The sequence below is a fragment of the Mirounga leonina genome, unplaced genomic scaffold, assembly GCF_011800145.1.
Source record: "Mirounga leonina isolate KUSES-001 unplaced genomic scaffold, KU_Mleo_1.0 Mir_173, whole genome shotgun sequence".
NCBI lineage: Eukaryota > Metazoa > Chordata > Mammalia > Carnivora > Phocidae > Mirounga > Mirounga leonina.
The window spans coordinates 80,278,355-80,295,098 of NW_023270447.1; the positions used below are offsets into that span (position 1 = coordinate 80,278,355).

Consider the following 16,744-nt stretch of genomic DNA (forward strand, 5'->3'; position numbering starts at 1 on the left):
TGGCCGCAGCTGCTTTCTCCTCACCCTCACCAGGGTGCTCCCCATCGCCGTAGCTCAGGCCCATCTTGTGCTGCGGCAGGGGGTGGGGGGCGGGGGGGCGGGGCTGGCTGTGCTCTATTTCCCACACCTGGCCACAAACCGCCCCTCAGGCAAGCCACGTCTGCCAGCCGTCTTCCTTGACAGCCCAAGGGCATCTGCCTTGCCCCGCCTGCAGCCCAGTCCTGTACATGCAGAGATCTTTGGCCCTACCCTAACCTCCCCCCCCCAAATTCAGATCTAAATGTAACAACATTCTCCAGGTAATTTCTGTGCACATTGACAATTGGCAGGTGCTCCTCTCTTGGTTCTGCACCCCATTCCACCCCTCCTACCACCCATAGCAGTCCTCCAGGCACTAATGGGGTGTCCTATAGTTGAGATTCCTCCAACACTGTCCACCTGAAGATGGCATCAGATCCCACAGGGGAAGGGCTCAGTCCCACAAGACTGCTCCCCGACCCTCCCCCCACAGACCTCTTCAGATACCAGTCGCAAGTCCTGGGTGTCCCCTGTGCTTCTCACTGACCAGCTGCGAATCCTCCTGGGGTTCGATTACTTTGCTGGAGTGGCTCACAGAAACTCAGGAAGCCCACGGACTCACTGGATTGCTGCTGTATGACAGAAGATGTCAAAGGATGCAGATCAACAGCTCCATGAAGGGATAGGCGAGCTGCTGTCCTCACGGAGTTGAGCTTGGGGCCCAGCGTGGTGGCCCTTGGAAGCATTCTGGAAGTCGGGAGGACTGAAAGTTCCCTGTGCCACCAGCCCCCATTTTGAGGGGCTTTCTGAAATCACCCCGTTAACATGAGCCCGGTTGTTGTGGGAGGGGGCTCGTTACAAGTAACAAGACCCCCAGGGCACCTGGGTGGCTCTGAAGCGACTTCAGGAACTGAGGACAGGAGGCCAAGTATTACAACAAAAGATGGTCCTGTTGTAGCACAGGAGAGTCCAAGGCTTTGGGGAGCCACGAGCTGGGAACTGTGGACCAAGACCAGTATATGTGACAAGTGTGTTTTGGTCATCTGAACGAATATGTGTATTTCTTGCAAGTCAGGCTGTCCCCGCTCCCACGTGCCTCTCACCGGTCTTTTGCTTACATGTACTTAGTAGCGCATGTCCAAGGTGTCCCCTCAGATGAGCTGGGAGCTGCTTCCCCCAGAGCAGGCTCGTCTTACCTGCCGCCTGAAGCATCTGCATCTAGGACCCCCGACAGCCCCATCCCAAGGGATGGCCTTCGCCTGGTCAGTGCCGGGCATCGGGGTGTCTCTGTGAAGGGAGGAGAAAGCACAGGCCCAGGGTGTCCTCGAAGTCTGCCTTGGCCGCAGAGCAGCATCCTGGAGAACGTCCTCTAGGGGGAGCCCTCCCCAGGCCAGCAGAGCCTGACTTCACGGGGGTTCCTTTTGATAGCAGATATGTTTTTATTTTTATTTTTAAGATCTTATTTATTTGTCAGAGAGAGAGCGGACAAGCGGGGGTAGGAGCAGAGGGAGAAGCAGGCTCCCTGCTGAGCAGGGGACCCGATGGGGGATCGATCCCAGGACCCCGGGATCATGACCTGAGCCGAAGGCAGACGCTTAATTGACTGAGCCACCCATATCTTTTTAAATGAGATAAAAACTCAGAATACTTTTAATACCTGTATTTGATGGAAAGAATAGATGGTGAAAAGGATGAATTTAGTGACTCAAGTGGGTCTGTAGCCCAGTCACGAAAGCGTGGCATGCACTTGAAAGAGTGCAGAGCAGGTGTTTCGTCAGCATGCCTGGGTACACATCAGAGCCTTAGACTCGCCATGCAAAGCCTCTGCCGAGTCAGAGCAGCCTGGATGCCCCAGGGATCTTGGGGGTCCCCGTCGCTGGCCCCCCAGGCGGGGCCATCCCCACCCCTCTTGGAGCCAAGGCTGGTGCTCACTGGGGCAGAACCCATTGTTCTGCCTGGACACGGGCCCTTGTCCTCCAGGAACCACTGGCCTGGGAGGGCAGCGAGCTCTGCCACAGCCCGCCTCCCCCACACCCTGTCCCCCGGGCCCTGGTGGAAAATCCTAAATCTGTATCCGGAGACGGCTTCCCGCACCACTTACTGCTCCCAGGTGTTTATAATTCCACTGGTTGACGGTGACCCGGACCAATATTTAATCCCCGGCCTTCCTGGTAGTTTCAGTCAGAGCTGCCAGCCCACGGCCAGGGTCTGGTCCGGCTCGCCGCGCGGGCCTGATGGGGGGCTGTCCTCCGCACACTGGGGGCCGTCCTCCACACACCGGGCGCCGCCGCGGGCCTGTTCGGGCGGCCTGGTGTTCTTGGGCTTTGATGAGGAAATTCATGCTTTTGTCATCATCCTCACGGCCGGTCGCATAACTCATCTGAGGTCCAGTAAAAAGCTGGGGCCGGTTTCCAAGGTAAGTCCCTTGTGAGAGGGGGCGCAGGGCAGCAGGGGAGCTCAGTCAATGGTGCACGGCTTCGGAGCAAACGGGAAGTGCGGGTTGCGGGTTTAGCTGTGTGTCCCAGATGAACCTCGGGGAAACGTCTGGTTGCCTCGGATGGGAGATGAAGGGGTTCCAGGCAAGCTGAGCAAACCCGTGATAAAGGGTGAATGTGCATGGGGTGAGGGTCTCCGTGCTTAGACGTAAGCAAGGTAGCATTACCTTTCCCGTGTAGTAGTGAGGAGACCAGCGTTCGAGCCCTGAAGTGATTTCCTCACGAGGATTTATTTAGTAGGAGGCAGAGCCAGGATTTTGAACCCAGACTTGTCTGTCTAGGAAAAGGTTTTGCTCTTCGGCCCGTGTGCCTGGCCTTCAGTAGGTAACTAAATGTTTGCACAGAACTGCACGGAGCAGTGAGCGCAGTGTGGCTGGACCCCACCCTGTGGGCGCCCCTCCGCCTCAGCCGGTGTGGGCAGCTGCGGTGGGCGCAAGGCCCCAGAAACAGACACCCTGGGGAGTCGCGAGGAGGGGACAGGCCTCCCTGGAGTGCAGCAACCCCGACCTCAGGGTGCCTCCTTCATTTGGCCTGAAGGTCGTTTCTTCTGTAGGAAGCAGGTTGGCCACCTGGGACATGCTCACCACCAGAGGTAGTGAGGCTTCCAAGATGTTTAGTCAGTTGAAAAATCTGATTAGATTTCTGTTTTCAGAAAATGGCTCTGGGGGTGGCGTGGAGGATGAGTTGGCAGGGGGAGGGAGCTGTTAAGAGTCCTCCAGGAGCGAGGGGACTCGGGCCACATGGAGGCGGCCCAGGAGGGCTGGAGGGGACGAGCCTGCAGCCAGAAGGTCAGTACGTGAGCTGGTGTCAGCCTCAAGGAGGAGAAGGGTAAGGCAGGAGGGACAGGGCGGGAGACGTTTCGGGGTAGAGCGGGCAAGGCACGGGTGACCCTCTGCCACGTGAGCCCTGGGATCAGAGGCGGCTTCCTCATTTGAGCTCCCTCCGTCGAGCAGTGCTCCCAGCGACCAGGCCCAGGCTCTCGCTCTGGAAGCTAGTCCTCAGCACACAGCCTCACCCATGTGTGGCATCTGTCTGGAAGGAAGGACCCCACGTCCTCAGGCACCGGCCCGCCAGCTGGCCTGACCAGCCATTGGGAGCACTGCTCCGCGGAGGCCCACCTGGCTCGCTCCCTCCACTTTCCTGTTCCCCACGCCCCATCTTGAGAAGGGCCAGGGCTCTCCCGGGGGTCCCTCCCCAGCTTCGGAGTTTGCCCCCGGCCCTCTCCTCTCTCAGTTGAGGTGGCTATGAGCGTAAGTGCAGGACACGGAGAGCTTTCTTTAAATTGTTGGTAAATTTAACAGTGACCCGGGAATTGAGCCACATGTCACCTCTGGTCGTGACACCCAGGCTGCAGAGGCGCCCTCGTGGGCTCAGACCAGGTGCGCACCGGCCTGCGCTCCCTCGGCACCCTCACCCATCACCTCCCCTCTGGCCCTTCCTTCCCTCCATTCCTACCTAGCAAGGCCTTCCTTAGGGATGTTGGCTGGAAGGCGAGGCAGGTAGCTAAAGTGTTTTAGCAAATCCATGCCGGGTTGGTGGGTGGCGGGGGGGGGGGGCGGTTTGCTGGGGAGGAAGGGTGCACAGTGGGCTTTGTGGGAGTGCCTCACAGGCCTTCCAGGGGAGGAGGGCGGAAGGTGCCCTTTGGCGGACCGTCACCAGGCCCCAGTGGGAGGGCTGTGGAGCAAGTAACAAATGTTGCAAGCCAAGTACCAACATGTTGAAAAGGAAGTTGCATTGAGAGGTCACTTCTCCCATGTGACAGCTGAAGACGTGAGAAAGAGGCAAGACCGTAAATCTCTGGAAGGAGATCCAAGGTTTCCGATCCGGGGATGGGCCCTGCAGATGTTCGTTTGATATTTTTTTCAGATTCCAAATACTTAGAAACGAAGGTGGAATGTTTTGTCAAGTTGGGGGGATTAGGCTGGTCCTTTGCAAGCTGAGCTCTCTCCCCACTCAAGTGTAGGCGCCTTGTGACAGATCTTCCGCAGTCAAACTCCAACAGAGACACCTGCCCGTGTCTCATGGCAGGGAAATCCTCTTTGACTCGAGCTTGGCGCTTAGGCTAGGCCAGGCGGTGCGTTCTAGAAGGGGGGGGATGGCCTGTGGCCCTCTGCCGGATGTAGGGGAGTGGGGCCTACGGCTCAGGGCATGCTTTCTCGTTGGGGGAGGCCCAGCTGCAGCCAGCTCCTGGTGTTTTGGGAGGTAGCCTGGACTAGGGATGAAGGTGGAGGGGCTTCAGCATCGGGGCTTCTAGGGACAGTCAGGCCACTGTCTGAGGGGAAGGGACTGGACATCTGAGGGGAAGGGAGGGGGCTGAGGCGGGGATGGATACTGCTCGGAATTTCCGAGCCCTGGATTGTGGTTTGTTTTTGATTTTTCCGGTAAAGAATGTGCATGAATGTGAGCAAACAGAGAGGTCTGAACACAAGTTTCAGAATTATCCAGACCTGGCTCAGTCTTAGCCTACTCCCTTCCCAGACAGTTCACTTCCCTTCTCCGAAACTCAGCATTTTCACCGTCAAGCTAATAGTGCCTGTTCAGAGATGCTCTTGTAGAGTAGAAATTAAAAAACCACTTGGACTCATGGTCTGTGCTCAATAAGTAATAGCTGTTTCTGCTGCTACCACATACCTTGCAAGCAGAGACTTTTTCGTCTTCTAGAATATATGTAGTTTTAGGCTCAATTAAAATTTCCCTCATCTGGGGGCACCTGGGTGGCTCAGTTGGTTAAGCGACTGCCTTCGGCTCAGGTCATGATCCTGGAATCCCTGGATCGAGTCCTGCATCGGGCTCCCTGCTCGGCGGGGAGCCTGCTTCGCCCTCTGACCCTATCCCCTCTCATGTGTTCTCTCTCATTCCCTCTCTCTCAAATAAATAAATAAAATCTTAAAAAAAAAAAAAAATTTCCCTCATCTGGGCAAACCGAACCTTCCTTGAGAGGCTCTCTGACCACTGTCTTCTGACTTGACAGCAAGTTAAGTCCTGGCCTCCAGCCCAGCTCTTCCCCAGAGCACAGGTCAGTAACCGGGAGGACAGGACTGGAGGAACCCCAGGGATGGAGCTGCCATTCTGCCAGGTCCCGTCCTGGGCATCATGTGAGTGGTAGCTCATGCAGCAGAAGGCCGAGGCCCTCAGGCCTTGGGCTCCATCCAGAGTAGGAGCCATGGAGTAAGGGCTGGCTTCCCCCAGCGCCCCCCACCCCCCCGGGGCCGTGCCTATTGGAAGATGCTGCAGAGCAGCCGGGGAGACTGTACCCCGCTTCTGAGGAGGACGGCCTGCTTTCCAAACACTTGCCGTGTCCTTCCATCTCCAGGCCACAGAGAGGAGGAGAGGTGCTTGGTGGGGCTGGGCGGGCTGGGCTCTGACTTCAGACTTGGTTGGAACCACGTTGTGGAACATCTGTGTGGTCACAGCCCTAAAAATGTTTTCGTCTGGCAGCCACTTTTATAAGGATGTAATAATATATGCATTACAAAAATAGGCCTATTTTTGGTGGGTCAGCATTTCCAGCAAGCTGACCCTGACCAGGTGTGGAGGGAGCCAGCAGGGGTGTGGGCAAGGGGGCCGTGGAAACGTCGGTGTGTGCCAAGGCCTTGGCCCGCACCCCTGCCCATGTCTTCCTTCCCTTCCCCGGTCCCTGCCAGGCTTTCCCTTGGGTTCAGATTCTCTGCCATGAGCTTAGGGACCCCTGCTGCCCTCCCGGCGAGTCCGTCTTCTAGAGGAGACCAGGCCTCCTCACTTTCCCCCCTACCTGCCCCCACACCCACCCCAGACCTCTTCGGTGGTTTCACCACTTCGATTCATTGGAAGGTTGATTCTGGAGCACAAAGATGATTTCCATGAGGTTGGATTGCTGATGTGATTTTACTTACCCTGATGGCCCAGACCCCTTTGCCAGCAGCCTGGGCCTCACTTTGGGCTGTTGAGTACTCATTTACAATGGGGCCCTCGGTGGGGCGCCTGGTTGGCCTAGTCAGTTAAGCGTCCGACTCCTGGTTTTGGTTCATGTGGTGATCTCAGGGTCGTGGGATCAAGCCCCATGGCGGGCTCTGCACTCAGCACAGAGTCTGCTTGGGATTCTGTCTCCCTCTGCCTCTGCCCTTCCCACTCGTGTGTGTATGCTCTCACTCTCTCTCAGATAAATCTTTAAAAAATAAACGAAAAGTAAAATAAAATGGGCCCTCCATGAGCTCAGAGCCTCGTCGCTTCCCTGAGGTTGCCAGGAGCCTGCCCCCTGCACTGAGCTGGGGAAGACGGGAGACTGCTCGTTGTGGGAGGACAGGATTCGTCTGGGTCAGACCACCCCCCCACCCCCCCACCGGCTTCTCCCTGCCCAGAAGAGCGACTCTCTGAGCTGACCTCCGTCTGGGCACAGGAACCATTTCCACGTGGGGGGAAAGAGCACACAGTCCGAGTGTATTGGTGTCCAAAGATCCCTTTTAAAAATGGGTAGATGGCGGGGGCGCCTGGGTGGCTCAGTCGTTAAGCGTCTGCCTTCGGCTCAGGTCATGATCCTGGAGTCCCGGGATCGAGCCCCGCATCGGGCTCCCTGCTCGGCGGGGAGCCTGCTTCTCCCTCTCCTCCCCGCTCAGTGTTCTCACGCGCTATCTCTGTCTCGCTCTCAAATAAATAGAATCTTAAAAAAAAAAGGGTAGGTGGCGCACATCCTTCCTCCTAAGTGTGCTCCCAGCTTCCCTCCAGCATGCACACACCCCGCTCGTCTTGGCAGCAGGGGTTGGCCAAGGGCAGAGGTTCCACCAAATACTGTGGGATGGCCCAGGGTGGGTATTTAGGAAACCTGAAGTGATGGGGAGTAGCTATCCCTTCTAAGTTCAGGAGCACTCTCACTGCTGTTTTGTAGGGACCCGGGTCGTCCCTGAGGATCGAGACTTCCCGGGAACGTTGGCCCAAGGGTGCCGGGAGCAGGGCACATACCCCGTTCTTGCCCATGTCTTGGGGTCATGGGCCTCTTCCAACCCGGCACCTAAAGTGAATCCAGCCCTGCAGATGTGGCTGGGCGGGGCGGAGCAGAGGAGCTGGCACCTTCCTGAGCCCTGCCACTGGTGGGACCGGGTGGGAACGCTGCCCCCTGCTGGGCACCGGTAAGCGGTCCTGTCCCTGAAGTCGTGTGAAAGCTGTTGGGGCTGCACGTCACATTCTCTTCAGAACCACGCTGTCTTCACAGGACTTGGTTCCTGTTTTGTACTCGGTGAGCTTCATGTTTGAGCCCCGGAGTGTGATTTGCCCTCGCCCCAGCCACCTGAGGCAGGAAGAGCAAATGTGCCGTGATCTGGGCAGAGGACGTCTTTGAGCCTCCATGTCCTTGGGTTGAAAACAGAGTTCTTCTAGAGGCTGAGTAGAACAGGCGACCGTGCACTTGGCCGTGTGCTCCGCAGCAGCCCACGTTCCTGGGCTCTGATCGTCTGGACCCTCGCTGCTGTCACCAGGATGCTGAGAAGGCTCACGGCTGTGCCTTCTCTTAAGTCCCACACGGGCTGGCTCGGGGCCGCAGGAAGCCTGCAGGACGCCAAAGAGGCCGCCCCGGGAACCCGGCACCCCGGTCATGGCCACAGGGGATTTGGTGGGAACCTGCCAGTGGTGTGGAGAACCCCTAGAGGAGTTCTCTGCTCCCAGCATCCCCATCAGAATAGGAAATTAGGGGTTCTCGTGGAACTTATTCACGATGAGCCCATGTGGATTCCTAGATTAGAGATAGCTGATTTTAGATGTGCCAACAGATGAGTTTTAAACAGTCCCATCAAAACTTGTGTGGCTCACTGTCAGATTCATGTTTAATTTCCGACTCTCATCTTCCTTGTTTCGTGAAAGTGGGGTCAGCCCCCGCCCTCTTCAGGCGTTCGGGCTCCTCCTGAGCACGCAGTCACTTTTCAGGGATGGCTGACTGCCCCACGGAATCGGACTTGTGGAAGTGACTTGGGTCTCTCCTACCATCTGCTCGCCCATTTGGGGCCTCATCTCGCTCTTAACTGGGTCTTTTCTACCGTTTGTGGCCTGACGGTCGTTCTCCCTGATGGAGAAGTGGCAGCAAAGCCTTTGACCTCTGGGCCACTGCCGCGCTCCCCGAGCAGCCGCCCAGGTCTCCAGCCTCTGAAGCCCATTCACCTCCCTGCCTCACCCGTGCTTTCTCTACGTGTCTCACGTCCTGAGCTCTGGCTGTCCCGATACCGCGTTCCTAGCTTTTCATCCTGTCTCACGATGACCTGTTCCAGCGTCCATGTTTCATTTCAACCACAGTTCCATTCTGAAACAGCGAGTATTTGTGCGCTCACCACTCTCCTGGGCACCCCGCAGGGTGTGGACAGCGGAACCTCTCCTTAAGGGATCGACCCTCTCGTGAGGGAAATGAGCCTGATGCAGAGGGAGAGGCGGGGGGTCCGCGCCTCCTGCGTAAGGGTGCAGGTCAGGAGTCCTCTGTCCCTCTACCCCGCCCCACCTGCCACCTCCTTTTAATACTTTCAGTAAAACTCGACCAGAACTTTAACAGTTACGACCCTGCCCGAGGCTCGGATTGCTGGGTTCCCCTCGGTCACAGTCTAGGAATCTGGGTTCAGATTCTCTTGCTCAAACCGCCCCCGGCCACGCGACCAGCCGTGCAGGCTGCGCGGTGAGAAGGCTCTGGTCCGGGTTCTGCCCGCACTGCCTGCGGCACCTCCCGTCTGAGCCTCAGGCCCCCGTGTCGGGATCGCAGGGCAGCTGGGGCACAGTGGACGCCCCCCTGCAGTATGGGGGGTGGACAGCCCGAGCCAGTGCCTGGCCAGGGTGGTCCCCTTTGCCCTCCCCGCTGCGGCCTTGGGGCTGGCAGGGGCGTGCTCCGCTCAGGGCAGCAGGAGACCCTCCTCGGGGAACGGGGCCTCTGGGCCTCTCCCGGCTGAGCGGTGTGGGCCCTACAGCTGCGGTCCCTGCGTGCTGGGGTCCCCTGCTGGCCAGGCGGTCTTGTACCACCTGCAGCTGGCTGCACAGCTGGCGGCGGGAGCACCAAGCTGGGGGCAGGGGCTGCCGTTCGCGCTGAGCGCCCGGCCCTCTGACGTGGGGGAGCATCCTTCTCTTTGGCAGATGGAGAAGGATGAGACCGTGAGTGACTGCTCCCCGCACATAGCCAATATCGGGCGCCTGGTAGAGGTGAGTGGGGCTTGGGGCTCTGGGCTCGGGGCGGCTCCCGCAGCACATGCCGGTCCTGCATCGCCTCTGTCATGTTTCTTGGGTTTTGCCCTGTTGCCCCGGGCTCGTGCTCTGAGCCTTCTGATGGGCATGCAAGCAGGGCTCAGCTCCCAGGCCGCCCCCTCTCCTGCCCCCCCCCCAGTGCGCCCTCCCGGAAGCCAGCTCCCCCAGCCCACGGGGTGCCAGCAGAGGCCTGAGCTCAGGAGGGAAGCACCCCTACAAGGCCATGGGCTGTTTGCAGCTGCCTCTGCCTTCCCTTTGCCACGCTCTTTGGAAGAAGGGGTGCTGCGCTCTCGGGCTTCACGGGATTGTGCCCGAAATTGGTGGGGGAACAGCGGGGTGGTGATGTGGTTTAGACCGGCTCCCATCATGGTCAGCATTGGCCACCAGTCCCTGAGTATTGGCTTCCCAGTGCCTGAAGCCTGGGAAGCGCTCAGAAGGCAAATTGTAGGAGGGGGTGTCGGCCGTGGGGACTGGCTCACTGGGCTTTGGCGCGGTCCTGCGCCTCCCCCCTGTGGTCACGGCGGGGACTGCAGGGGTGGGCTGGTGGGACGGGAGGTTGTGGGCCTCGGGCCTCCTGTTTGTCATCCTGACTGATCTCCCTTCTCAGGACATGGAAAATAAAATCAGAAGTACGCTGAATGAGATCTACTTTGGAAAAACAAAGGACATCGTCAATGGGCTGAGGTAATGTACCCCAAAGGCTGAGCTTCGGAACCAGAAGATACAGATTTGAATCCTAGGTGTGCAGCGTGAGAGTCACAGGGCACCTCAGGTTCCTCATCGGTGCCCCTGGCTAAAGTACCCACCTTGTGGGATCGTTACTGCAGATTCTGAAAGGTCACACAGCTCCTGCATAGACGCTGGTTCCTGCCCTGCTGTTCTTGTTTTCTGGGGGACGCTCACTTGGACAGCCATTGGTGCCCTCGTCCCTGGAGCCCCCTCCTTTCCGTCCCCCACCGGGCCATTCCCATCTAAAGCATCTGCCTGGACCTCACAGCACGTGAAGGATGGCAGCCCCTCGGGCGGCCTGTTCCCCTCTGCAGCCCCCGGTTCGTTCGTCTGGTGGCCATGGCCATGGTCCCCAGCTGCCCCTCCCCACCCATCTTGTGCTCTCGGTTCTGCAGTGTTGGCCCAAATGAAGGCTGAGAAGGGCTCTCTGGCTCTTCAGAGTCCACGGGGGTACAGAGCAGGAGGCCAGAGCCCCCTCAGGGGGCAGGAGAGGTGGCTGTGGGATGAGCCCTGGCCGTGGAGTCAGAAAACAAGGGAGTTCGCACGGGTGCTGCCCGCCTGAGCTGCACGAGCTTTGGCCAGGGGCTCCTGTCTGTGGCCCTCATCCAGTCAGGGAGGCAGGGGTCAGATGGGATAGCGTCTGCCCGACCACTCTGTGAGGCCAAGGTCTGGTGCTCCACCCTCAGCCTCCAGCCCCCTGAGCCCCCGTTCCATGGGTCGTTCTCCTCGTGGGCCAAAAGCAGAGGCAGGGAGCCGCTCTGGGGGCTCCCCTGACTTGTAAATTCCCCCAGGAGACAGATTTCTAGCCTTCTTCTTACAGTTTAAAATAGCGAGGAGCCCCCTCTGGATCTTCATCTTTCCAATTTCCCACCCGCCCGTGGGGAACTCGGTCTGGCCCCTGGTAGGTTTTATTCCCCGGCTCTGGCAACATCGCTGTCGTCTGGTCACGTGGGGCCAGCGCCTTGTCCTCTGCGAGCACTCGCGCAGGGGGGCGGCGGCTGTGAGCGCCTCCAGCATCGAGCTCTGTGGCTCCCCGCTCTGTGCCGCTGCCCCCGAGTGCAGGGGCCCTGACGACACTGCTCCCTCCCCGCGTCTCCAGCGGCCACCTGCTCCTCGGTGTGTCGCCCCCCTCCCGCCGCACTCATCTCTGACCACTCTCTGTAGATCTGTTGACGTAATCCCCGACCACCCCAAGTTTCAGCAGCTGCAGAGGGAACTTTCCCAAGTGCTGACCCAGCGCCAGATCCACATCCAGCCTGATAACTAAGCCGACGCAGGTACCCTGCCTGAGAGGCGTGAGCACCCTCCCCACTAAACAGGACTCACCAACCCGCCGCCACCCCTGGACCAGCCGTGGCCACGCGGCCCTTTAAACCACCACTAACCCCGTGTGCCGGCTCACGGCTGTGGGCGGCCACGTTAACGTGTCCCTTCGGCCCCGTGTAACACAGACCCGTGTCACGTGTGTGCTCTGTGTGTCTTGCACTCCGGGCAGGGTTGGGTGTGGGGCAGAGAGAGGGTTTGGCTCTGGCTCTGGAAGAAGCCCGGTCTGGGGATTAACCCTGCCTCTCCAGCAGAAGCCGCTTGTCTGCACCGCTGGGCTGTGTGCCCGGCCTTCCTCGTGGCCACTGCCCCTGGGCAGCCTCTCGGAGTCCACTGTCTGTGTGGCCGGGGCTTCCCCCACCCCCCCGAGCATCCCAGAGGCCACAGAAGCCTTCTTGGTGGCAAATGGACTGTTGGGGGCCATGACTTTTGAAAGGGGTGTATCGCCCCGAGCCCGAGGCTAGAGCACAGAGCAGAGGCTGAAATCCCCCTGGCCGGGCTTGCTGCTTGGACCCGCATAACCTTCTGCCCCTAACACGCTGCGGCCGTTCTCTTAAACGCCTCACGCTGACGGAAGGGAAATAGTCTTGCTTGTTGAGAACAGCCAAGAACCGCAACTTGAGTGTGGACAGATACATGTGTATGAAAGCGGTCAGTGTCCCAGGAGGGGAGGGAAACTATTTTTAATCGAAGGCGCTTGGAGAGCTGGCAGGGCAGGGCTGCAGAGCCCAGGGCTAAGGGATTTATGCCCAGGCCCAGGGACTGGCCCCTGGGGGCCTGACCCGGAAGAGGCTCAGCAGGATTTCTGGGGCGGGGTGGGGTGGGGGCATTCATGGAACCAGGCTGCCCAGCCATTCTGCATTCATGGGACTTCAGCACGTCTGTCTGGCCTCACACTGGGACCATCACATTCCCATCACAGTGGGAGAAAACCTCCTTTTTAAGGCATGCCACGATAGTGCAGTTTTCCTCCCAGCCCCTCCGCTTTTTGGGGAGAGGGGGGTCCTGAAGTCTTCTAGATCCCTGTCCCGTGGCCACCATTGGAGACTTTCCGGCATAAACCACCCCCCCATACACACAGCAGTGGGGAGCTGGCACTCCAGGGGTCCAGGACGTGTCTTCCTTCCCACACTGGTTTGACATGGCTTGGCAGTGACCTTTCCAAACTCTGTCCCCTAAATGAGTGTCTCGGTCCTTATACCTCCAAGTCATTCTAAGCCCAGTCTCCCATCTCTTACCTGATTCTCACTCTGGTTCTAACTCGGGAACTTTCTCCCTTGTGGGGGTTGAGGGCTGAGCACAGCTGTGCTCGGCTCCTCCTTCCCAGAAGAGCCAGCACCCTTGCAGGCCGGGCAGTCTCCCGCCGGGAACTTTTTCAGAAGCAAGTGGTGGACTGGCGAAGGATGGAAGCCAAGGGCCACCGGGGCAGGTGTTCAGAAATGTTCAACCAGAAAGGACGGCACTTGTGAGAGTTTCTAGTGGCTCAGGGATGGTCTTGTCTGCACCCCCCTCAGAACGTTGGGAGGCCACTTCCCATGAGGTTTCTGGGATTCAGTAGCCAGAACTCGGGATGTTCTTCTGGGTACTGCTTCCTGTTACTTTACCCATTTGGGGAAGTTGAGGATTATGTTTTGGCTCCTCCTTACCATCCTTCTTCATGGCCGATGCACGTGGAGCTGGGGATTCCCGTGGGGCCTGGTGTCCACAGCTTTCCTGCCAGGCAGCCCTCACCCCTTCTGTCCGCTGCTTCGGAACTGTTGGAAAGTTTATGAGTAGTTTAGTAAGTCCTTGGTTGGTCGACATAATGGTCAGTTTGACAGAGTGACCGTTCGGCCATTGTCAGGGGGCATTTCCCTGAGCCTCTGTGTCCTCGTCTGAGAACTGGGGACACCGGTAAGACCCCCTCCGGGATGCTGAGAGAGGGAGAGGAGAAATGTGTGGGAAGCACCTTGTAAACTGGCCTCTGCGGAGCTCGGTGGCTGCTCGCTGCGCTGAGGAGTGTTCATGCCCGGGCACAAGTGCACGCACGGCAGCGTGTCCCCACAGACCCAGGATTTGACGGCAGGGACCCAGGGCCTCTTATCTGAGTCCCATACTGCCTCTTGAAATCCAGGCCGAGGGAGTTTCTCGGCCAAGTTCACAGCTGATGGTGTCGCATGGCAGAAGACTCAAAGCGCCTGCCCTTCAGGCACTGCCCTGGATGTGAACCCAGTCTGCTCAGCTGTCCAGAGGGTCTTAAACGTTCGCTGAGTGGGGTCCCTCTGCACCCTGCACTTGGGGGGTGAGCGGTGGGCCACCTCTGCTGGGCAGGGGTGCAGTGAGGGGGAAGCCCAGGAGCCACCACCTGCTTCAGGCCCCAGAGGAGTGGATTAGGGTTCTGTTGGCTCCAACCAGCCCTCCCCGCCCCCCCTCCCCCAGTGCAGAGGCGAGCACCTGCCCAGGTGGGCCGTGCGCCTCCCCTGTGGTGCCTGGTGAGGGGCCGAGGGGCCGGGTCTCGGGCGCTGTGGGCCTCGGCGCCGCTTGTGGGGGTGCCCAGCCCGGGACCCAGGGAGGCAGCGGGACCCAGCCAGGCACCAGCCCCGCGGCGCCCTGGCCCTCGCCGCCCCCCTCCCGTGACACAGACTGATCGACTCCTTTCCTCCCTGGCAGGTCTGTGCAGACTTTCGCAGACAAATCAAAGCAAGAAGCTCTTAAGAACGACCTGGTGGAGGCCTTGAAGAGAAAGCAGCAGTGTTAGAGCTCGGCTCCACGCTCCCTGGACACGCCACGCGCTCGTTAGATTCCTCTCTTAGAGAACTCGTCTTCTGCTCCCTTCCCTCGCCCCTCGCCTCCCCACCGGTCCCGTAACACTGGCTTCACCAGGCCGCACGGCGCCATCTCTCCCTGAGAATAAAGCCCAGTAAACATCCTCCGTCTCTGAGGCCTCGTTCCCACCACGTTTTGCTATCAGAACTCTCCATATTTCCACAGAGACCGTGTGTTTTCGTTTGCCCCAGCCCCCCGTCTGCCCCCCCCCATTTATAGGCATAAAATACACTGTCTGTCTGCCTCCCCTTCCCTCCCACCTTTTTGTTACATTGGTGTAAAAAATGTAAAACAAAAAAATTTTATGAACTAACTGGTGTGTGAAAGAGAGAAGAAAAACTGGAAATCTGATTCCACGTGTGTTTGGGAGTTGCTTGGGGGTTGGGGCTGGGGGGACAGGGGACAGCTCCGTGAGAAAGGGGGTGGCCCCCCCGCGTTGTCCTGCGCGGACGGAACCCTGTCCCACGGAGACCACGTGGTGGGGGCGCGGGGGGGGGCCTGCTGACCGTCTGCTCTTCTGGCCAGGTGCTTTTCTGTCAATTTTTATGGAATGCAAAAGGAGTTTTTTGTTTTATTTTGTTTTTTTTGTAAAGCTTAAAGAAAAATCTACATCTTATACTTGAGCTTCCATACTTAAAAAAAAAAAAGAAAAAAAAAGAAAAAAATAAACGAACAGAAACTGGGACGCAGTTAGCACTGGCCTTGTCTTCTTTCTCGCCTGCCTCACTTCGCAAGCGTTTGTGGCCTTGGCTGTGAGGGCTGGCCCCAGGGTGGCGGCGCCTCGCACGGTGGACGGGGGAGAAGAGGGGCCCTTGGGGGGGCCCGGAGCTGCCACTTGGCTCCCCAGTCCATTCTCCCCAGCCCCACGTGCCCCTGGAGAGCTGAGGGCCCCCCCCCATGTCATTCCGTCACTCTGGGTGTGGCCTCCCCAGGCCTCTCGTCTCTGCAAACACCCAGTGTGTGCAGAATTCCCACCCTCGGACCCACACCCTGGCTCTGGGGTGAGCTCTGCACTCACTCAGCACCCCCGGGACAGGTGGTGGTCGAGCGCGTGAGGGCTCAGGTGGGCAAGCAGGGCTGTCCACGGTCCTTCCGGCCCCTCGCTGTGGTTTTGACAAGCCAGCCCCTTGGAGCCTTTGCTGAGGTCCTTCTGGGGCCCCAGATTCCAAGATTTCCTGTGTCCATACTGTCATTTGTTCGCATCATTGAGTGGCCACTGGGGGGCGTGGGCACTGCGGACCGGGTCTCCCTGGTGCCACCAACTCCCAGTGCAGTCACGTGGGCCCTCCCCCTGGCAGGGCAGTTCGGTTCTCGCAGGAGAGACTGAGAGGAGAGAGTTTCATGCCCACAGGGAAGGTTTCCTACTCCCGGGATCCCGGAGCCGACTTGGCCTCTGTCTTTCCAGAAGCCACTGGTTCACCTTTTCCCTCCCCCCGTGAGCCCCGCACAGCCTGCCGACAGCTGTGTGCGTTGCTGGCTTGGCGAGTGGGCTTCCGCTCCTGGCAACCAGCGAACCCTAAGGAAAGAGGGCTCCTGGGGGCCGGCACTGGCACCGACCCATCTACCCCCACTTCACAGGAAGCAGGGGGCAGGATGTGCACCCCCACCTGCTGGCCCCACTACCCCTGGCTGGCCCCTCCTGCCCGGTTTAGAATTCCAGAAGAGCATCTTTTCCTCCTGTTCTCTTGGTGATGAAACTTTAGAGCAAATACTTCAAAATGTTAAGATTTTATTTATTTAAGAGAGAGCACGAGCCGGGGAGAAAGGAGTAGAGTCCACGCTGAGCCAGGAGCCCAACGCGGGGGGCTCGATCCCACGACCTCGAGATCATGATCTGAGCTGAAACCAAGAGTCGGCCGCTTCACCGACTGAGCACCCCCCGACCAGGTGCCCAAAAGCTTCCAATTTTTTAAAAAGAACCGATCCCTCATTCCAAACAGTAAGTTAAATAAATGTTAAAAATTACCTATCATAGAAGTAAAAATGCTTCATCATTTTCTCAGTATAACTAAAATTTGTAAAATCTTCAGAAGGAAAACCAGATTACTTAATCATACCTTGTCAGGTTGTTACTTCAACCAGAACCTACCAGCTTCACTGCAAATATTTGGACTGAGGGTTTTGTCACTGAGTTTGCAATTCTCTCTTCTGCCCTTAGGAAGCAGATGATCTATTAAATGTAATTTCTTTAA

The 16,744-nt window shown here is 58.4% G+C and overlaps 1 protein-coding gene across 5 annotated transcripts in view; it reads left to right on the forward strand.

The window, feature by feature from the left end:
* The window catches only part of CAPZB (capping actin protein of muscle Z-line subunit beta), a 131,261-nt gene extending 116,062 nt beyond the window's left edge, over window positions 1–15,199 (forward strand). For 3 of the 5 annotated variants that reach the window (XM_035019623.1, XM_035019620.1, XM_035019622.1), the window contains exons 7-10: window positions 9,588–9,653; window positions 10,303–10,379; window positions 11,589–11,701; window positions 14,397–15,199. In XM_035019623.1, the coding sequence (XP_034875514.1) occupies window positions 9,588–9,653; window positions 10,303–10,379; window positions 11,589–11,691 (246 nt within the window). In that variant the 3' untranslated portion in view covers window positions 11,692–11,701; window positions 14,397–15,199. The remainder of the gene's footprint in view (window positions 1–9,587; window positions 9,654–10,302; window positions 10,380–11,588; window positions 11,702–14,396) is intronic. The other 2 variants (XM_035019625.1, XM_035019621.1) reach the window with 1 other exon arrangement.
* The last annotated feature ends 1,545 nt before the right edge of the window (window positions 15,200–16,744 follow it).